General features: G+C 44.5%; 1 protein-coding gene and 1 pseudogene across 2 annotated transcripts in view; both read right to left on the reverse strand.

The window, feature by feature from the left end:
- Positions 1-8,046: 8,046 nt before the first annotated feature.
- On the reverse strand, positions 8,047-12,455 carry LOC107531249 (small ribosomal subunit protein uS12 pseudogene; annotated as a pseudogene). Its single transcript, XR_015714085.1, has 2 exons — positions 12,373-12,455; positions 8,047-9,591 (listed from the first exon to the last, which is right to left on the reverse strand). The product of XR_015714085.1 is annotated as a small ribosomal subunit protein uS12 pseudogene (transcript).
- Positions 10,100-19,000, reverse strand: part of FAM227A (family with sequence similarity 227 member A) — a 39,423-nt gene continuing 30,522 nt past the window's right edge. Inside the window, 3 exon segments of the mRNA XM_087813807.1 lie at positions 10,100-10,120; positions 16,324-16,335; positions 16,338-16,464. Of these exon segments, the coding sequence (XP_087669933.1) occupies positions 10,100-10,120; positions 16,324-16,335; positions 16,338-16,464 (160 nt within the window).

Consider the following 19,000-nt stretch of genomic DNA (forward strand, 5'->3'; position numbering starts at 1 on the left):
CAGCACCAGGGAAAAAACAACAAACAGCTCTGGGAAAACAAGAAATACTATTTAAGAAGTAGTCATAGATTATATAGTACAAATTCCTTTGCCCGGAGACCTCCTTGATTTTATTTCAAAGTCACCAAGGACCGGAAGGACGACTAGAGAAACATGTAGCTTGGAATGACTGGCTGGCCTCTGCTCTTTCCACTGAGACCAGGCAGTATTTCTCCTGTGAGTGTAAGTACGTGGGGGTGGAGGGCTTAGTTTCTTCTCTCTCTCTCTTCAAAACTGGTCATTTTTTATATCTTTTGATTTCCTACAGCACAGCTCATTATGACTGTCTGACATCTTTTTTATTATCTTGGAATGCTATTCAGAATTGCATATTGCTATTTAACCTTTCATGTTTATGTTAACAACAATCTTGGACCTGATAGCTCTTCCTGTACCCTCCCTGCTCCTAGGACTTAGTCTACCCTCAATAAATAGATTTTATTTTTCTCCTAAAATACAAATACCTTCCTGCTTGCTAATTATGAATGGGCTCTCTTGTAACATATCTTTTTGCTTCCCAGAACATTAGATGTATTTTGTATTTACTAGTTTTGTGAAGATTTAAAATTATAGTGGCTACCCAATACTATAATATTAAGGCCAAGAAAACAGAACCCAACACTCTTATTTAACACCGCAGCTGTTGTATTAAGACCTCAGGAATCTGCAAGCCATGGCTGCATTCATTATGATAAAATACGGTCCAAGTAATTCAGGTTTTTGGGGCCTATTCCATCTCCTCACTTGATACTAAAGTTGGGGCCCAGCAGAAGCGGGGCGCGCAGTTAAGATGGAGGTGGGGTTGCTACCCCTATGCTTCTAAACAGCCAAGTGCGGAGGCCAGCGAGAAGGCCGCGCAAGCGGGATCGCCTAGAATACTGTTCCTCGGTCACCCACGCACGTGGCGGCCCAGCGTCCGCACTGACGTCCCCGTGGACCGAAAAATCATACATTTCTCCCCCCTTGAAAAAGCTAAAGTGTTTTTCTCTATCTCACTCAAGTAGCAATTGCTGGACCGGACAGTGGGAGGGCTCCCAGGACCCCCAGGCTGTGCCCCCGCCGGGCAGCCGGGCGCGTCACCCTCAGCAGGAGGCCTGGTCCCCGTCCGCAGCCGGACTTTTTCCTGACACGGGATTCCCTCAGGAGGAGGCTGAGGGGGCTCCTCCGCGCTTGGGCCCGGCTGGATTTAACGTCGGGATGCTGCTGGGAATCCCTCGAGATCACTGAGGTTCCCTCCCGGGGGGGGGGGGGGGTGAGGGCGGGACCCCGAGGTCCCAGCGACGACCACCAAGTGTTACCAGAGAGAAGGGAACCTGGCGTTTCCCCTCAGGTTCTTCACACGCTTCCCTTTTTGCTACAACCCCGCTGGTACCCACAGCCTCCGAGGTTTTCAAAGTGAATCCCTTCCGCCCCCCAATCGAGCTTTCCAGTCAGTCCTCAGGGATTCTGACTCCGAACCAGAACTCGGGGGCCCGCGCCTCGCGCGTCACCGACCACGTTCAGCGCAGCCCGCGGCAGTTGGACAAGCGCAGAGGGGGGCGGGCCCAGGGTGGGCGGGGCGGAGGCTGAGGGGCGGGGCAAGGGAGCGGTGAATGGGGGTGGGCGGGGCCGTGGGCGGGGCGGGGACCGAGGGCGGGGCGGGGCCCCAGGGCACCGAGGACAAGTGTTGAAATCAGGGGGTGCAGGTACCGAGGCGGGAGCGGAGGTGAAGACAGGCAGCTGTGCGAAAGAAGGCCTAAGGCGGGGGCTGTTCCGAGAGGAAGAGATCCCTGGGAAGGGGACGGGAAGGGGAAGCCCTGGAGGCGGAGGAGGGCTGCTGAGGGGCGGTGGCTGAGTGGCGGCGGGCGATGTGCAGAAGGGGTCGGGAGAACCAAAATGAGGCTCTTCCCCTCCTGCTCAAGGCTTTTTCCGCTCCCGGTTCTTCACACCTGGCTGCACTAGCCCCTCAGCGTTCCTAATTTCTTTCTTCTGACTCACCACTTGCCACTCTCTAGCCTGCGAGTGAGGCACCCAAGACCCACTCAGGATGGAGAGTGACTGTTCTTCGTCTCAACTTGAAATTGTATTTATTTATTTTAAGATGGGGCAGTCTGTTATTATTAGACACTTTCACAAAGAGGTTGTCAGTACATACACTTTCCAGGGGAGAAGGAACGCGCGGAGCGGCCTCCCGCCGGGGGGCTCGCTCGGGCCCTGGGGGTGGGGTGGAGACGCTCCTTCCTCATGCGTTAGCTCCTCCCGCGCCTCCCGACGCCACTCAGACGGTCACCGTTTTCCGCCCCAGCAAGCACCCTACGAAATCATCACGTTCCCCCTCTCTCTGCGCGGATGCCGGTTCCACGCGCACGTTCTCTCCACTCTTTTTCGAGAGCACGGCGCCCCGGCGGAACCTGCGGGGCGGCGCAGCGCGTTGCCACCCGGCCGTCTCGGTCGCGGCCCGGCCTTTCCGGTGCCTCAGGGGCCGCGTGGCGTCCGGCCGCCGCGCCCTCGTCCCTCCGCCGGTCCGGTCGCCGGTACTGGATGATACGCTGGCCGCGCGAAGACCTGCCACAAAGTTAACTTGGAATTTTAAATAGACAACAGAAGCCAAACCTATTTTGGGCCCAAGCTTTTAAACAGAAACTTTAGGCCCGCTTTCGCGCCCTCCTCCCCCCGAAAGGCGGACTGAGAGTCATGACACATCTGAAAGAGCATCTGTCGAGGTGGAGGCTGTGATGATGGATCTTGGATGAATCTCTGTGCAAACAGCTTTTGGGTTCCAGACCTAGTACAGGGCGACCCTTTGTCTTCAGTGTCTGAATCATTTGCTGGAATAAATAGCAAAAAAAATTCCCACAATAGCGGTTGGCATTTTGTAGGGCACCCCCCCCCCCAGGTGGATTGTTCAAAGAGCCAACTGCCGTAGCTCTTCACAATCTGTTATTTCCCAGAAACATATCCTGTCCTTCACGTTAAGTGGAAATTAATGCTCATTTTGGGGATGAACTGGATAGTGATAATAGGCTTTCACTTTGAGGCCTCACCTAAAATAATGATAGCGATTTTTGAGCAACTTGTTAGATGGAGACATCAACTGTACAGAAGAGCTGCAAAGAGCACAGCAAGATGATTTAGGGAAACATAACATATGTAGCTTGGTGTAGTGACAGCTGGGAGAGAGAAATGTTCATAATATTTGAAGGTTGTGTGCAGTACATTCAAAGAAACTGAAATGAACTTGGTAATAAATTTGTAAAGTGAGGGTAAAAATCTTGTTTGAATATGACATTGATGGTTATATACAACTTTTTGTTTTTCTTTTAAAAAACAACAAAAACCCTGGGGTAGTTAAACAGTAGACATGAAGACCTTTCCATCCAAATCAGAAAAAAAAGATGTATTTCCTATCACACAAAAACCCTGAATGTGACGGTGCCATTTCAAGTGAGTGGGGAAATGATGAATCCAACGAATGGTGTTGGGACAACTAGGCAGTCATCTGGAAGAAAAATGAAATTGGAACCATACTTCACACCTTACCAGAATAAATTCCAGATGGATCAAGATTTTCTTGCCCTCGATCTGGAACCAGACACTTCCTCAAAGATCCCTGGATCCTTTCAGTGCAAATAGCATTTTAAGACCACAGTCTGGCCCGGCCAGGCGTGGCTCAGCAGTTGAGTGTAGACCTAGGATCCAGGTGATCAGGGTTCGATTCCCGGTCAGGGCACGTGCCGGGGTTGCGGGCTCAATCCCCAGTTGGGGATGTGCAGGAGGCAGCCGATCAATGACTCTCATCATTGATGTTTCTCTCTCCCTCTCCTTTCCTCTCTCTGAAATCAATAAAGATATATTTAAAAAAAACAAAAAAAAACAAAAAAAAATCACAGTCTGGGTCACTGCCACTGGGTCAGTATTTCTAGGTCATTTCAATGGCTAGCATTAGGAAATACTTCTTTTTAAAATAGCTCTATTGAGCCCGGCCAGGCGTGGCTCAGTGGTTGAGCGTCAACCTGGGATTCAGGCGATTGGGGTCCGATTCCCGGTCAGGGCACATGCCCAGTTGCAGGCTTGATCAATGACTCACTCATCATTGATGTTTCTGGCTCTTTCTCCCTCTCCATTCCTCTCTGAAATCAATAAAGATATATTTAAAAAAGTAATAAAATAAAATAGCTCTATTGAGGTATAAATGACATAAAAGAAACTGCGCATATTTAAAGTGGGGTATAGTGTGTCTATATCTGTGAATCTTTCCCTACATTTAAGATAGTGAACATATCCCTCACCCCAAAAGTTTCTTTGGGCCTCTTTGTAATTCCTTCTATCCTCTCCTTCCCTGCCCTCTCTTAACAACCCCCTCACCCCTGTTCCTTAAGAAATTGTTTATTTTTAAAGACAAAATATATCCTCAATTCATAATCAATTAAAAGTAAGGACTACAGGATGTTAACTTCATCTTTTCAATTTAATATCCGAATTTCCTTTATTCCACGCTGAGAATACTGGTTCACAGCAACACTGGGAATGACTGAGTATCACCCAATTACTCATTTGCTTTATCACACGTTATAGTAAATGCTTTTTAAATGTTAGTTCCCTTTGACGCTCTACTCCCCTCCCCTTATAAAGGGCAAAGAATTCTTCCCCATGATTTTCTCTTCTAATATTTACAAAGAGCAAAGATAGGTCTTTTCATCTTGACCTTTCTGAGAGGCCTATGGTTATGAGTCCTCAGTAATTTCTGGAAGGATGATCTTGGACCCAAGCACTATGCCAAGGATTGTCTTGAAGGAGAGCGATGCAATTTACCCTGGTGTAGAAAACCAGGAGACCTTCCCTCTGAGGGGGGAATAGTGGTAGAGATGGGTAAACGGGTAATTACATCTAAACGGTACCTGCTCGTAATGGGAGTGCATGAAAGGCTCTGGGAGCATGCAGGAGGGGCACATGTCAACCTTGCTGGTGGGGTTTCAGGGAAGACTTCCCATCTACACGGGGTCCTGAAGGAGGGGCAGGAATTAGCAATGTTGGAAGTTAACAGGGAAGAGGGAGAAGGGATATCCAGGTACAGAAGCAGCAAGAGGCAAAAGCTGCAGAAATAGGAGAGAGCGCTCCTAAGAAGAAAACTACAAATAAAGAGTTGACTGTGGCTTAGGTAACAAAGGGAAGGTGACAGCGCTCTGGTTATCTGAGCTACACGGCACCTTATGCATGGCCGGTGCTCAATGTGTCCTGGTTTCAGAAAAAGACTATACTTTTTCACAGCTGATAACAATAACAATAATAGTTGGTAGCAATTACCAAGTGAAATATGCTGTTCCAGGAACTTTGCATAAGTTGTATCATGTAATCATCACAACAACACTGCCCTGCTGGGCAGGCATTCCTTTCCATATTTAAGAAAACAAGTTCAGAAAAGTCAAGTCACACAGCTACTAGGCCTAAAGTAATACATCTATTATGAAGCAAGGCAGGGCCAAAGCTTGAGCTCCTCCTCTATCACCCTTTCTGCACCCCTTTACCTGGGCAATATTCTCTAAGGGGGGGTCACCAAGAGTTATACTCAGGGTTCAAATGAAGATGCATATCCCTGGGAGACACCGTAGGTCCCAAGATTGCGCTTATTTGCTTCTTGGTTCAGGCAAACACCCCTCTGCATGATTTCTTCACCATTGGCTGTGCCGAGCAGACCGATCTAACACAGAATAGGTCACTCTTTGTGCACTGAGCCCCAAATGATACCAGCTAAGCCTCTCAGCCCTGCTGCGCCTCCTTCTGCAGACTGGCCCCTGTACCTCTGGGCCTCAATGAAGTCTCTCTCTACTTAGTTTTCTTGGATTCCACACAGATCTCTAGCAAAGCACTAATGCATTTTGATCTACACATCCTACCCCCTCTTCTAGACTGTAAGCTCCCTAAGGTCAGAGACTGCGTCCTTATTCATTTCTGTATCCACAGGCACGACACAGAAAAGACACCTAGTGAATCAACTTCTCCAAGCCCCAGTGTCCTCCAGGAGAAATGGAGGGAGCAGTACCATCTCCGGGAGGGTGGCGGTGGGGGGACAGGAGGATTAACAGAGATGATGTCTAAAAAGGTTTTAATGGAGCACTCAAGACATAGTAAGTGCTCAATAAATGATGTCTCCTACACTTACTATGTTACATAATACATATTTCATTGTGTTATTAATAAGTGAATGAAAAAGTTAGTAAGTAAATGCATGAATGAATGAGGTGAATTGATTAAATCTAAATCCTGATTTTGGCCCAGGGTAGGAGTGAACTTTAGTATTCTTTGTCCTGTGGACTGGGAATGACTAGATGTGTTGCAGTATTATTTTTTGTCTGTCTTGTTTCTATTTTAGATAAACTCAACAACATGCGCAGGCTTCATTCCTAACATTCTCCCAGTGCTTGGACGAGGGTTCCTCCAGGTGAGCTGGAAGATAAGGGGCCAAGCAAGAACACTTCCTTTTCCTGCGTTACTTTTGACTTCTTGGTGACTCTCTGTGGATGAACCATAAAGACACAAACAAACAATAAAAAACCAGTATGATCAAAAAAATGAAGAGGGGAGTCCCCAGGATTATATAAACAACTAGAAATCAACCACCCAGAGAGAAGGTCAGAAGCTGAGACTGAGAGATTATGTAAAGTGTCTGGATGTACTGGGAGGAGGTTTATATAACCAAGGGAGAATTTGGAGATAAATTATAGTAAGTACATAAGAAAAAAAAGAGAAAACAGGCAGATTTAAAAAGAAAGAGACTTAGTTCCAGGGATAGCAAATAGTTTTGCAAGAAAAGAAAAATAACCGCAGTACACTCGGTGCCTCACGGCAATGGTATTGATGGTACAATAATGCTGATTAATGATCCAGCCACAATCACAACAGAAACACACTGGGCGGGTGGGGGATGGGAGGCGTGCACATGTGAGAGAGCTCAGTCCTCACCTTTTCAGTGAGAACTCCGTAAAGCCCAACACGGAAAAATCAAGGAGCAGGGCAGCATGGTATTTAGACATCGAGGGGAAAACAAGTATAGGGTACGAAACAATCAGTTATGAAGGTGCAGGCGTTGCTTCTGGGGAATGGGAAAGGGGCTCGGGGGTGCGATATTTTGGAACAAGCTTTGTAGAACTATTAATTACGTTTATTTTGTACCAGGCACTATTTATTCTAAGTGTCTAAAAAATGTTAACCAATTTAATCCTCATAACAACTTTATGCTATACATACTATTATCATCACCATTTCACAAATTTGCTGAATCCCTACTATGTGCCAGTCACAGGAGCAGGTGCAAGATAGTCAATGCTGAATGAGACTAAGTGTCTGACCTTAGGAGACTTATAGCACAGAGAGGAAGACACACATCCCTGGACATATTCAGTGGAGTATGTTTGGAAAAGCACAGACTACAGAATAGGTAGTGATGCCTGAGCTGGGCTTTAAGGGTCAAGTACGAATTAGCCAGATAAAAAAAAAAGTGTATATAAAGAGCAATGAATGCTTTTTAAAATGAACTGAATTGGCAGGTCTCCTCTTCCACTGTAAAATGGATGTTAAAAACAATAGTATTTATAAGCTACTCCTAACCTGGCAGTTTCCATAACTCAAACATGCTGCTAGGTATATAAGCCAGTATCAGTGGTTGTTTCTTTAATTTAAAAAAATTAATAAAACTGTCTCCATATAAGTTTTTCTCTTAAGCCTTCTCTTAAGAATAGTTAGACTCGCCCTGGCCGGGTGGCTCAGTTAGCTGGAGCATCCTCCCACGCACCAAAAGGTTGGGGGTTTGATTCCTGGCCAGGGCACATGTCTAGGTTGTGGCTTCAATCCTGGTCCGGGCAGATACAGGATGCAACCGACAGATGTTTCTCTCTCTCTAAAATCAATAAATATATCCTTGGGTGAATATTAACAAATAAGTAAGTCAATAAAAAAATATTTAGGCCACAACTCAGGCCCTGGAGCCTAACTGCTCACCAAATGTGAGCACACAACTCAGGCCCTAGAGCCTAAGGAAGGCACTAAATCTTGGCTGCCTCAGTAGTAAAACGAGGGTAATATATTCCGTATCTCACAGGAATGCTGTGAGAATTAAATAAGACAGGGATCACGCTCAGAACAGAACGAGGACCTGGCAGGGACAAGCCCCGGGTAAGTTTTAGCTATGGAGAACTGCTGTGGGCCACTGCTCAAGGTCATACTAACTAATGAACAAGTAAAAGTAATAAGAAAAACATTAGCTGTGATTGCTTAACATTATGTGGCATTTTAAGATACCAAACTTTGCAAATATACTAAAAATTCAGATTTTATGTTAGTCAGTTGTCCTTTACTGGGTGCCAGAATTTAAAATGAGATTTCTATGGGCTTCTATGACTCCTGGCTGTCTTATCCCCAACAGATGGCAGGATGAGGGCTGTGAGTTCAGGAAAATGCCCTGAATGTGGCAGCGTCTGCTCCTTCACCCTATTCCACATGCACTTGGAGCCTGCCTCTTCTCGACCCTAGAGCAGTAACCTGGTGAAACAACCGCTGGACTGCTTTCTCCAAAATGGGTCTGCTCTAAGTCTCCCAACCCAGAATGTTCCAACTTAGTTCCTTGCACTGCTTTGGGCTCAGTGAGTTTTCAGGTTATAAAAAGTCTGAGAGCTCAGAGAAGAAGCATTTAACCTTGATCTTCTGGGTGTGTATCAGGGAAAGCTTCCTGGAGGAGGAAACATCATCTGCACTGACTCTGAAGCAGCAGCAGGAGCTGGCTGGGGAAGGAGGGCCGAGGTGGGAGGGGGAATGGCATTTCCTGAAGAGGAAGATGCTTGTGACAAGCAAGGCCTAGAGGCAGGAGGAGCTTGGCCTCCTAGGGCAGCTGCAGGGGCTCAGTGTGGCTTGAGAGGCAGGGGCTGGAGAGAGAGGAGAGAGCAGAGGTGAGCAGGAGGCACCTCATGAAGGTCTCATGTCTAAGAGTTTGGATTTTATCCCTACGTTCCTTCGGGGAATGAGGAGAAGCTGCAGGTTTTAAGCAAAAGAGTAGCATGATGAGATGTGGATTTTTTTTTTTTTTTTAGGCAAATGAAAAATGTATTACTATTGAGTTTTCACCAAGAAAACTTATGATCTTGGTCTTTCCTTCCTGCCTTTGTACAAGGCCAAAAGAGAGACACTGGCTACTTTGACAACCTTAAAGAGAACTCCAGAAATGTCACCAACAGCATGACCTTTGCGACCAAACCCAGCAACCAGCACTTCATCATTTGCCTCAATAAAATTCAAACCACCATCGTTGGGTACAAAGGCTGTGATTTTTTTGCCATTCTTGATCAGCTGGACCCTGACACACTTCCTGATGGCAGAATTTGGCTGTTTGGCTTCAACCCCTACTTTTTCCAGCACAATTCCCTTTGCACGGGAAGCGCCTCCAAAAGGGTTGGCCTTCAGTGCTGTGCCCAAGTGAGCTTTCTTGTACTGTTTATCATGCCACTTCTGATCTTGTCGGTGGCTCCGGAGCTTCCTGGCAATACGGAGACCGTGACATTTGCCCATCCTGCTGGCGCCAAGGGCCTGAGCGAAAGAGAGAGAGATGGATTTTTGAAAGAGACTCATGAGGAGCCTGTGTCCTGACTCATGTGAGCCTCAGTTGCCTCCTTTGAAAAACAGGGACAATAACATTTACCTCAGAGGACTGATCTGAGACTTTAACGAGATAATTGATGGAATATGCTCATCACGGGAAAGACCACTTCTCAATTTTCTCCTGGTATCTGTAACAGGAAGAGCAAATCTGCTCTTCTTCAGGCTCCTAAAAGTCTGGGGTCATCAGTCCTTAGTGACTTCCAATGGGGTGTCTAGGAGGATGTTTTTGGGCCCTGGCTGTGCCCTGTCTGAATGTGAAACTCTTGGAGCCTGGAGGCTCTTCCCTGTGGGCAAGAACTTGCGCATTTTCTGGAGCTTCACCATTTCAGTTCCGTGGTGAGTGAGCAGGGGATGGGCTGCCCTGATTGGAAAGCTGGCAGCGGGCACACAGCCCAGAAAACCAGGGAGTCAGGCTGGACTGGACTAGTGCTCTCAATCAGGCATGCTCGAAGTCTTCCTGAATTAAGGGATGTAAAAAGTTTTAGGGGAAAAAACAATATAATGACTATTAATTATTGGCAGTTTCTGTGCCAGTCTCTTTATATGGGTTAGCTCTTTTATACATAAGAGCCATCCACATTTTTTATGGCCAAGGAAATAGGCCAAGAGAACTTAGGTAACTTGACCTAAAGTCATAGAGGGGCACAACGCAGATTCAAAACCCTAGATCTTTTTAGAGTTAAAGCTCCGTCTACTGCTTCATCGTCTACTGCTTCATCTTTTCCTGTGGGGGAAACTAAAAGGTAACTCCTTTACCTGGGGCTTGTCCAGGGTAGTCATCGCTACCACAAAACAGATCCACAATGGAGCCATTATAAAGGAGACAATATTGGAATTTCTACTTATATATTATATATTTCTATTCATCCTTTTTAATTTCTATTTTTCTCTATGTTTTACAGTATACATATTAGTATAGAAATATATATTTACATATACTTATATGTATATAAGTATATATCTATGGTTCATAAATAATTAATGTATTAATTAGGGGCTGAGTTCTCATAAATGTTTTACTGAGACAGACAAGATCAAGAAAACTTGGGGACTACTGATCAAGAGGTATAGCCAGGGTTCCACACAGAGGTAAATATTTGTGGGAGACTTTGCAAATTCCCCCCAAATACATATAGCCTCCCTTTGTGAAGACCACCATCTGCCATCAGGACTTTTAAAGTCCAAATATGACCACACGGTTTCCCTGTTTAATATCTTTCGTGGCTCTCCATGACTTAAGACACAAAATGCTTCATGGAAATCCCTTCATAACTTGTCCTGGGCTCTTCTCCAGGCACCTCTCCTGGAAGGCCCTCACACACTTTCTTGACCGCCTGGCCCCGAGCCTTTACCTCCGCTGCTCCACCCACTGGGAAGGCTGGCTTCTTTCCTCATCCACTGCCCTCTGCCTGGCAAACGCCGGCTTGGGCCAAGCATCTGTGTGGCTCCAGGCTGCTGCCTGCTTTGCCGCCTCTGTCTGATAGCCCCTCTGGAACTTTAGGCATTTATTTCTTGCTCTGTCTGCCTTCTCTCACCAGCCTGTGAGCCCCTTGAAAATAGGAGCTGTCTCTTAGCTACTGTTATTTACCCAGTGTCAATCTGAAACCTCTCCAAACCTGGGCTTGCTGCTGTGGGAAACACAGTGGAGAATCCCTACTTCATATGGCTGTTATAAAGGGTAAAGTGAGGTCACGTTCCTAACCCATTTAGCTTAATGCTTGGCACAGAGTTACCAGTTAACAAATGATTGCCATTACTATCGTATTATAATTTAATATTGTTAGTTATAATATTTTATTTTATTCATTGTATCCCTTCCCATTTCAAGAGAATAAAACTTGATGACATATGTAATCTGATCAAATTTTTCACTGTAAACTTGTAGGAACTTTAAGTTCAATACTGAGATGATCTTTAGTAAATATCTGAAGCCAACAGGGTGCACTTAGGGAGGGAATTCTGCCTACTGACTGTCACCTGCAGAAGCTGGGCTGCGCTGTCAGCTCTGAATTACTTCTGTTGATGCTCAAGGCTTGAGTTTGCCAAAGCTGAGTAACGGCAAGGCCACCTACGGCCCAAGTGGTGAGACGTATCACTTGCAAAAAGAAACAGCTGGATTTACCTGGGGTCTGACTATGGGCTCATCATTCCAATAAAATTAGAGTGTCAGAGTCTATGAACAGAATAAACACACCTGTGGAAATTGCCTAGATCCAGGTGAAAATGGAGTAAAATAAAAATGTGAATGACAGTGGCTGGAGACCCTCTTCCAGAAAGGTGGTCATGGTGCAGGTAATAGGCTTCCTCCACAGAAGCGCCTAAGTGTCAATCTGGACTCCCCTCCCATCAATCGAGCCATTTTGACTTGATTTCACTTCTTTTCAATGTCAGGAGTGTGACTAAAGCCACGTCATCTTCCATGGCTACACTCTATAGTCAACTGGCGTAACCTTAGAAACAGGGGTCATGCGTTCCCCCGCACCCCTCACACCTAGTTGCTTGCTGTTCAGTTAGAATATTTTAAATAAAATAATGGGTAAAAGAGCCAATGCCATGAATAAATGGAGTCACTCGAGCAAAAAACTCCACATTCCTGTTTTTCACTCAGCCTAGGAAAAACTATAATGAACTCTCTTCTCTACCTAGGGAATCGTTATTGTTATTTTTCAGCCTTTGGCCAGTTTTTTCTCCTACTGTTGTTCTACCTACCTGAAATTAGAGCCATCAGACCCTCTGCAGGAGCTCCCTAGGTCCAGCGGAGAGAATTCATCAGGCCTGGAAACTGGGGGGGGAGAGGAGTCCAACTTCTGTCTCTCCTCCTCCTCCTTTTTCCTCCTGTGGGGAAACAAAGGAGACATCAAAAAAATCGGTCAGAAGTTCAGTGTGATTTCTTCAAAGTGTTCACTGGAATCTTGATAGGTGTTGAAAGAAAAAGTTTACAAATCAATCAATCAATCAATCAATCAATAACACTGGTAACAGCAAACAACTGAAGTAGAGTGCTGAACATATTCATTTTTTTTAAGATCTTTATTGTAATCTCAGAGAGAGGAAGGGAGAGGGAGAGAGAGAAACATCAATGATGAGAGAGTCGCTTATCGGCTGCCTCCTGCTTGCCCCCCACTGGGGATCGAGCCCACAACCCGGGCATGTGCCCTGACTAGGATCTAACTGGCAACAGGCTTTTAGTGCACTGGACAATGCCCAACCAAACGAGCCACACCAGCTAGGGCTAAAATATATATTTTTAAAGAGGGAAAGAGAGACAGACAGACAGAGAATGGGGTTAGCCCTCTTCTTCCCTTCCTCCTTAGAGCTGCTGGCCTGGTAAACAGTAAGCTGGAACTCCAGGAGCCCTCTTGATGGACTATGAGGGTCTCTGAGAAAGAGTGCCAAGGGCAAGGAAGATTTTGTTTTGCTTTTGTTTTCTGGAGAAATTAAAATAAATTGACTTCAGGGTTGGAGATACTAGATTAGTAGAAAAGAAAGAAAGTTAAGTGGAAGTCTGTCTAGTAAATGCAGGATCCCTACCCCCATTTCTTTCCTGTTTCCAGAATGCCATTAGCCAGGTATATGCCCCACAGGCAAATGACTGGAGGATCCTTCTTCTAAGAAAATAAATTGCTTCTGAGGAAAGACACGCAGATGCTGATATCTGAGGGTTTCTCAGTGAGAAAGCTGGCTTGCTTTCCTATTGCTAAAAAGAGAGAGAACCCACCAACTGAAAAGCCATGCCTCTGCTACTTACACCCACTGTCAGTTTTTCAGAGCTTCACTCTTAATGTATAAAGACAGTCCAGGATCATAAATAATTTAAGGAAAAACTCAAGGTGAAAGAGAGAGTTCAAAACAAGCAAATAAGTAGAAAAACAGAAGAAGGAACCCAAGAAAGATACCCACAAAAATAATATGGGGGTCAGAAGAAACTTAAAAAACAAAGATCAATATTCTCAGCTATAGATGAAAATATCACATCTATGAAAAAGAAGAGAATGCTATAAAAAGGAACAGCCAAAATACAAGAAAGAGCTTACTCCAGGAAATTAAGAATACTATATTAGAATTTTTAAATTAAAACAAGTGTTGGAAGATAGAATATAGAGATTCTCCTAGAAAGTAGGACAGAAATTCATATAGATTCCAACAGGTCAATAAAAATAAGAAAATTAAAAAATCAGTCCAGGAGGTCCACCAACTGAGTATAATCCAAAAAAACAGAGCTAGGGAAATGAAGAGAAGGAAATTATTAAATAATAAACATTCTCAGAACTGGAGGATACTACTCCAGTCTGAGACAGTTCCCAATCCTATTGAAACATATTAAGATATGATAGCAAGGCACCTGATTGTGAAACTTCAGACTACTAGGGATAAAGGCAATATCCTAAAACCTTCCACCAAAAAAAAGGTAACATATAACATTCAAGGCCATAGGAATCAGAATGGTACCAGACTTTTCAACAGCAAAACTAGAAATTAGGGGAAATTTTTTTCTCAAAATTCTGTGGCAAATTGACTTTTAATTTAGAATTTTATTCCCAGCAAAACATCTGTCAAATATTAATCAAGAAAAAAGTCATGTAAAGGCTAAAAAAAACTTCCCATGTACCTTGTCTTGGAGAGCTACTAGAAGATGTGCTCCAGCAAAATGAGGAAGTAAAATAAGAAAGAAAAAGACATCTGACCTGGGAAACAGAGACTCCAACAAAGTAAAGTTGACAAAGGGAAGTCCTAGGATGATGGTGAAAAAAGCCCCAAGAGGGTCACTGTGAGCAGACCTAGAGGACACCAGTTTAAATGGGGAGAATAAGGGACTGAGAAGGAGAACTCCAAAATTAAAAAAAGAAGTAAATGGCATGTATCCTGACTTTTAGGATCTTCTGCCACGACTTTTTCTTAACCCTTTGGAGTGTGCACCTGCTTGCAATGGAGAGAAAAGAACAAGAAACTGCATCTGTCCTTGTTATGACCACATTATCTAGTAGAACATACATATAATATATATGATATATTTGAGAATGTGGAAAACAATACTGCTTAGTTTTTGATAGTTCTTAACAATCTAGAAAAAATTACCAACAGATAATGTCTTAGAAGAAAAAAATATCAAGAAATAACATATGTAAGCATGTTATTTAGAATAATGGATGCAAGTTCCAGAGTTGAATATTGTTATTTCTGTACAGTAGACTCCTGGATGGCTACCTATGGGCACTAAGACAGCAGAATTCAGGTGTGTCGTGTAAGACCTCTGATGCCCCTCCATTCCTTCCTCATCTCTCCCTGACCAGCCAGACCCAATGGCAGGCTGATAAGCTTTAGCTCTACAAACTGGATTGAGCAGCTCTCTGCTTAGAGTAACCAGCCCATTCTTCCCCTCCCCATAGCAAACAACTGTGTTCCCTTCTGAAGTGTTCTCTTAGGACCTATGCAACTTGTGGCATGTTACCTATTCACATATCTTTTTCCTCCTAGACTGCAGGGACTTTAATTTACTTATTTCTTTGTATCCTTAGTGCCTGGCATAGAAGGTCTTTAGTCAATGCTTACTTGGCATGTCTGTGCCTCTGTTTTCTATTCAGTAAAATGGGAGTAATGTTATTTAATAGGATTTAGTAAGATACAAATATAATAAAGTGGGCATGTTGTCTTTGTCCGATGGCATGTCACCCATTGTACCCCATGTCATTGACTGCGCCCTCCTATCTCAGGCCACATGGACACTCGGGCCTGGCTAATCATAGCACTGCTTCTTCCTGAACACAGTGTTGGTCCAGGTAGGATGGGTGGGGCCATGACCCAAGCAGAGCAATCAGAGACTTCAGCGAGGTTGGGTGTATGGAGGTTGGGAAAGGATGTATCTCTTTCTTTTAGGTCATGTGCTATAAAAACATAGGCTTGTCTCTGGCCCTTCTTCTTTCTCTGAGAAAAAAGGTAGCTTGAAAAACAAACCAGATAAAATTAAGCATTTTATATTGGCAATATGCATTAAAAAAAAAAAAAGAAAAACAAGCCAGCACACGGAGTGTTGATGGAGGGAGAGAGGCGCTGAAAATATCATTGAGCCCTTAGGAACAACGCACCTGCACCCAGCTTGTCTGTGGGCTGCCTGGTCACTGAAGCCACTAGATTTTCCTTCTGCTCAAGCTAATTTGAGCTGGTTTCCTGGCACTTGCAACCAAAGAGCTCTGACTCACACAGTTCATAAAGTATAAACGCTTGGTACAGAGGAAGTACAAAGTCATTGGTAGCTCTTTCTGCTACCATTAACAATAATTTAAAAAAATGAGCCCTGGCTGGTTTGGCTCAGTGGTTAGAGTGTTGGCCTGAGGACTGAAGGATCTCCGGTTCGATTCCAGTCAAGCTCATACCTATCTCGATTGCAGGCTCCATGCCCAGCCTCTGCCCCGCCAGGGGAGTGTGGTAGGCAACCAATTGATGTGTTTCACTTACATGGATGTTTCTCTCCACCCCCACCCCCACCCCTTCCACTCTCTGAAAAGCAATGGAAAAAATATCCTCTAGTGAAGATTAAAAAAAAAAAAGAGAATTGAGTGACACATAAAAGTGAGTGAACTTTTGTGTATTCTTTTTCTGTGTATTAAGGATTCTTACACTGCTCACATTTCTACTTTTCCCATGGTCTTTTTTTGAACAAACCTTAAAAGAAATGCAGCCTCCCTCGGAAGGCTTCCTCTAGGTTTCTTTCCCAGGGATTCCTCACTGAAGACTGAAGGGTGGATGAACGTGTGCTTTGCCCTTTTATTTTGTGCTTCTCTTTGGTCTACACTCTTCATGTCCCTGTGGGAAAGGACACAGCAGGGGGGGGAAATGACTGCAGAGCCAGTACGATCTTGGCTCTCCTATCTTCCTATGTAAAGAGGCAAGTGTTTACAAATTCATTCACGACATCTGTCAAGAGAAACTGACTGAGCAGGGAGCTGACCACACAGCAGCAGCTCAGCCCTTGCTGTGCGCCTGAGGTCACATCAGCCCTGGGGACAGAGAGGAATACGGGTAGTCCTTGAACTCAAGGACCACCTACTTGGATTAGGAAGAGAGGTGAGGAAATCCACAATCCGAAGGAAAACTGAAGTGTGAGCTTTGAGGGCAAGTGGAATCCAAGTTGGGATTCTGCCACTTGCTGTGTGACCTTGGGCAAATTAATTTACCTTTCCATGCCAATGTACTCAACTCGACATGGTAATAACAGAACCTAGGGTTGTGGAGGATCCAGTTACCACAGGCCAGGTGCTTAGCACAGTGCTGGTACACAGGAAGTGCTTGATGTTGGCAGCGGCTGGTGTTATTATAGGAGGTTTTCCGTGGAATGTCTTTAGATAAGCTTGGGGTACACAATAGGAATGCTGAGTTGGGTAATTAATATACCAGCTGACTTTTGAAATTTGAGTGGACATTTGTTTGATGAAGCAGTAGGTTATGGGTGTTCAAGGTAGACAAAATAGCAATAAATATATATTTGAGTGAAGTTAAGATGCTTTCACCTACTTCTCTGCTATGGTAGGATAGATGTAGAAAGACTGATATTTAAAAACTAGCATTGAGCCCAGCCAGTCGTGGCTCAGTGGTTAAGCATCAACCTAGGATCCAGGCGATCAGGGTTCGATTCCCGGTCAGGGCTCATGCCCGGGTGGGGGCCTGATCCCCAGTAGGGGGCATGCAGGAGGCAGCCGGTTGATGACTCTCTCATCATTGATGTTTCTATCTCTCTCTCCCTCTCCCTTCCTCTCTCTGAAATCATGTTTAAAGACATGTTTAAAATATAAAATAATAAAGTAAATCAAATTAAATATAAAAACTAGCATTGAACTTGTCCTAAACCAGTAGTTATTCCAACGATGGGGCTCTTTTCCCAAGGCAAAGGAAAAAATTGTGTTGACACAACATTCTCACTTTTGTGATCTTCTGCCACAACCTTAACCCTCTGGGGCCTGCTTCTGCTTGCAATGGAGAAAGAGAAGTCAGCAGCAAACTGTCCTTGTCCTGATTACCTTTCCTAACAAAAACCTGGATGTAAATCCTTGATCTTTTCTGTGTTGTCATGTCTTGAGATGTTGCAGCCTGCATAGGTCTCAGGCTCCTACTTCCCACTAGTAAAAGCATCTTTAGCTTGTATGACAGAATCACATATTGAAACATTTCAGAGAGTTCTGCAAAAAGCATTTTGAATTGTGGATGTTTTGCCCCCAGACAAGTGTGAGATGGGAGCTCTGGACTCAAAAGAAAGGGGATTTTTCAGCAGCAGCTGACCCTTCTCCCTCGCTGCAGAGCTCCATCTGCATGTGCAAACGAGGCTCTTCCTCCTTCGCAGCAGAGAACCCTGCAAAATACTTGCTGGATTGCCTTTGCTCAGGGGACTGCTCCAGGCCTCCCCACTGCAAACTCTCCTCTGGACCCCGCAGTTTCCATGGTATGGGCTCACGTGTAATATCTCTAAGAGCCATCATTTACTGAGCACTTCCCTGGAGCCAGGCACTGAGCTAGACATCTCCTTTCACTCACACCACTGATGGACCTAATTCACACAGAGAATGAGAGAGCTTAACTAGAGCTTCAGTCTGTCCAACTTCAATGCCAGTGCTCCTAATCGATGTGGTCTGTTAGGGAAGTAAGTGGCAACTCATATCCAAAAGGGCCCTGGGCCATCTACAAGTAATATTCCACAATGACATTTGTTACCTTTGTTCTTGTTATATCCACTATTTAAAAAAAACACAAAAAACTTACTTAAAATTTTATAACATATAAAACTTATATATAAAAGTAAAGAAAGTAGTATAATGCACACCATCTACCCATTCTCTAACTTCAACAGTTACCAACATAAGGTCAATCTTGACTCATCTATTACTCCCTTTGCTGCCCCCCTATACCCACCCCAAATGGGTTATTTTAAAATAAATCTTAGATACCATGTCATTTCATCCATAAACACTTCATCATGTACCTCTTTAAGATGTGACTCTTAAAAAAGTAACAACTACAAAACTATAATATCTTTTTAAAAGGAACACACCAATAAAAGGGATTCCTGGACATCATCTAAAACTAAGTCAATGTTCAAATAAAATAAAAATCTGGTTTCTGTTATTGTGGAGTTTACATTCTGATCATAAGAAAGCTGAATGTGCTTAAGATGTTATAGGGCTAGTTCCCAATTGAAAGTTATTCTGATGTGCCTTGGCTGGTGTGGCTCAGTGGTTGGAGCATCAGCCCACATCACAGGTTTGATTCCCAGTCAAGGGCATGTACCTGGGTTGCAGGTTTGATCCCCGGCCCCAGGCAGGTCAGGTGCCAGAGGCAACCAACTGGTGTC

The sequence above is a fragment of the Miniopterus natalensis genome, chromosome 2 (assembly GCF_054644295.1).
Source record: "Miniopterus natalensis isolate mMinNat1 chromosome 2, mMinNat1.hap1, whole genome shotgun sequence".
Lineage (NCBI taxonomy): Eukaryota > Metazoa > Chordata > Mammalia > Chiroptera > Miniopteridae > Miniopterus > Miniopterus natalensis.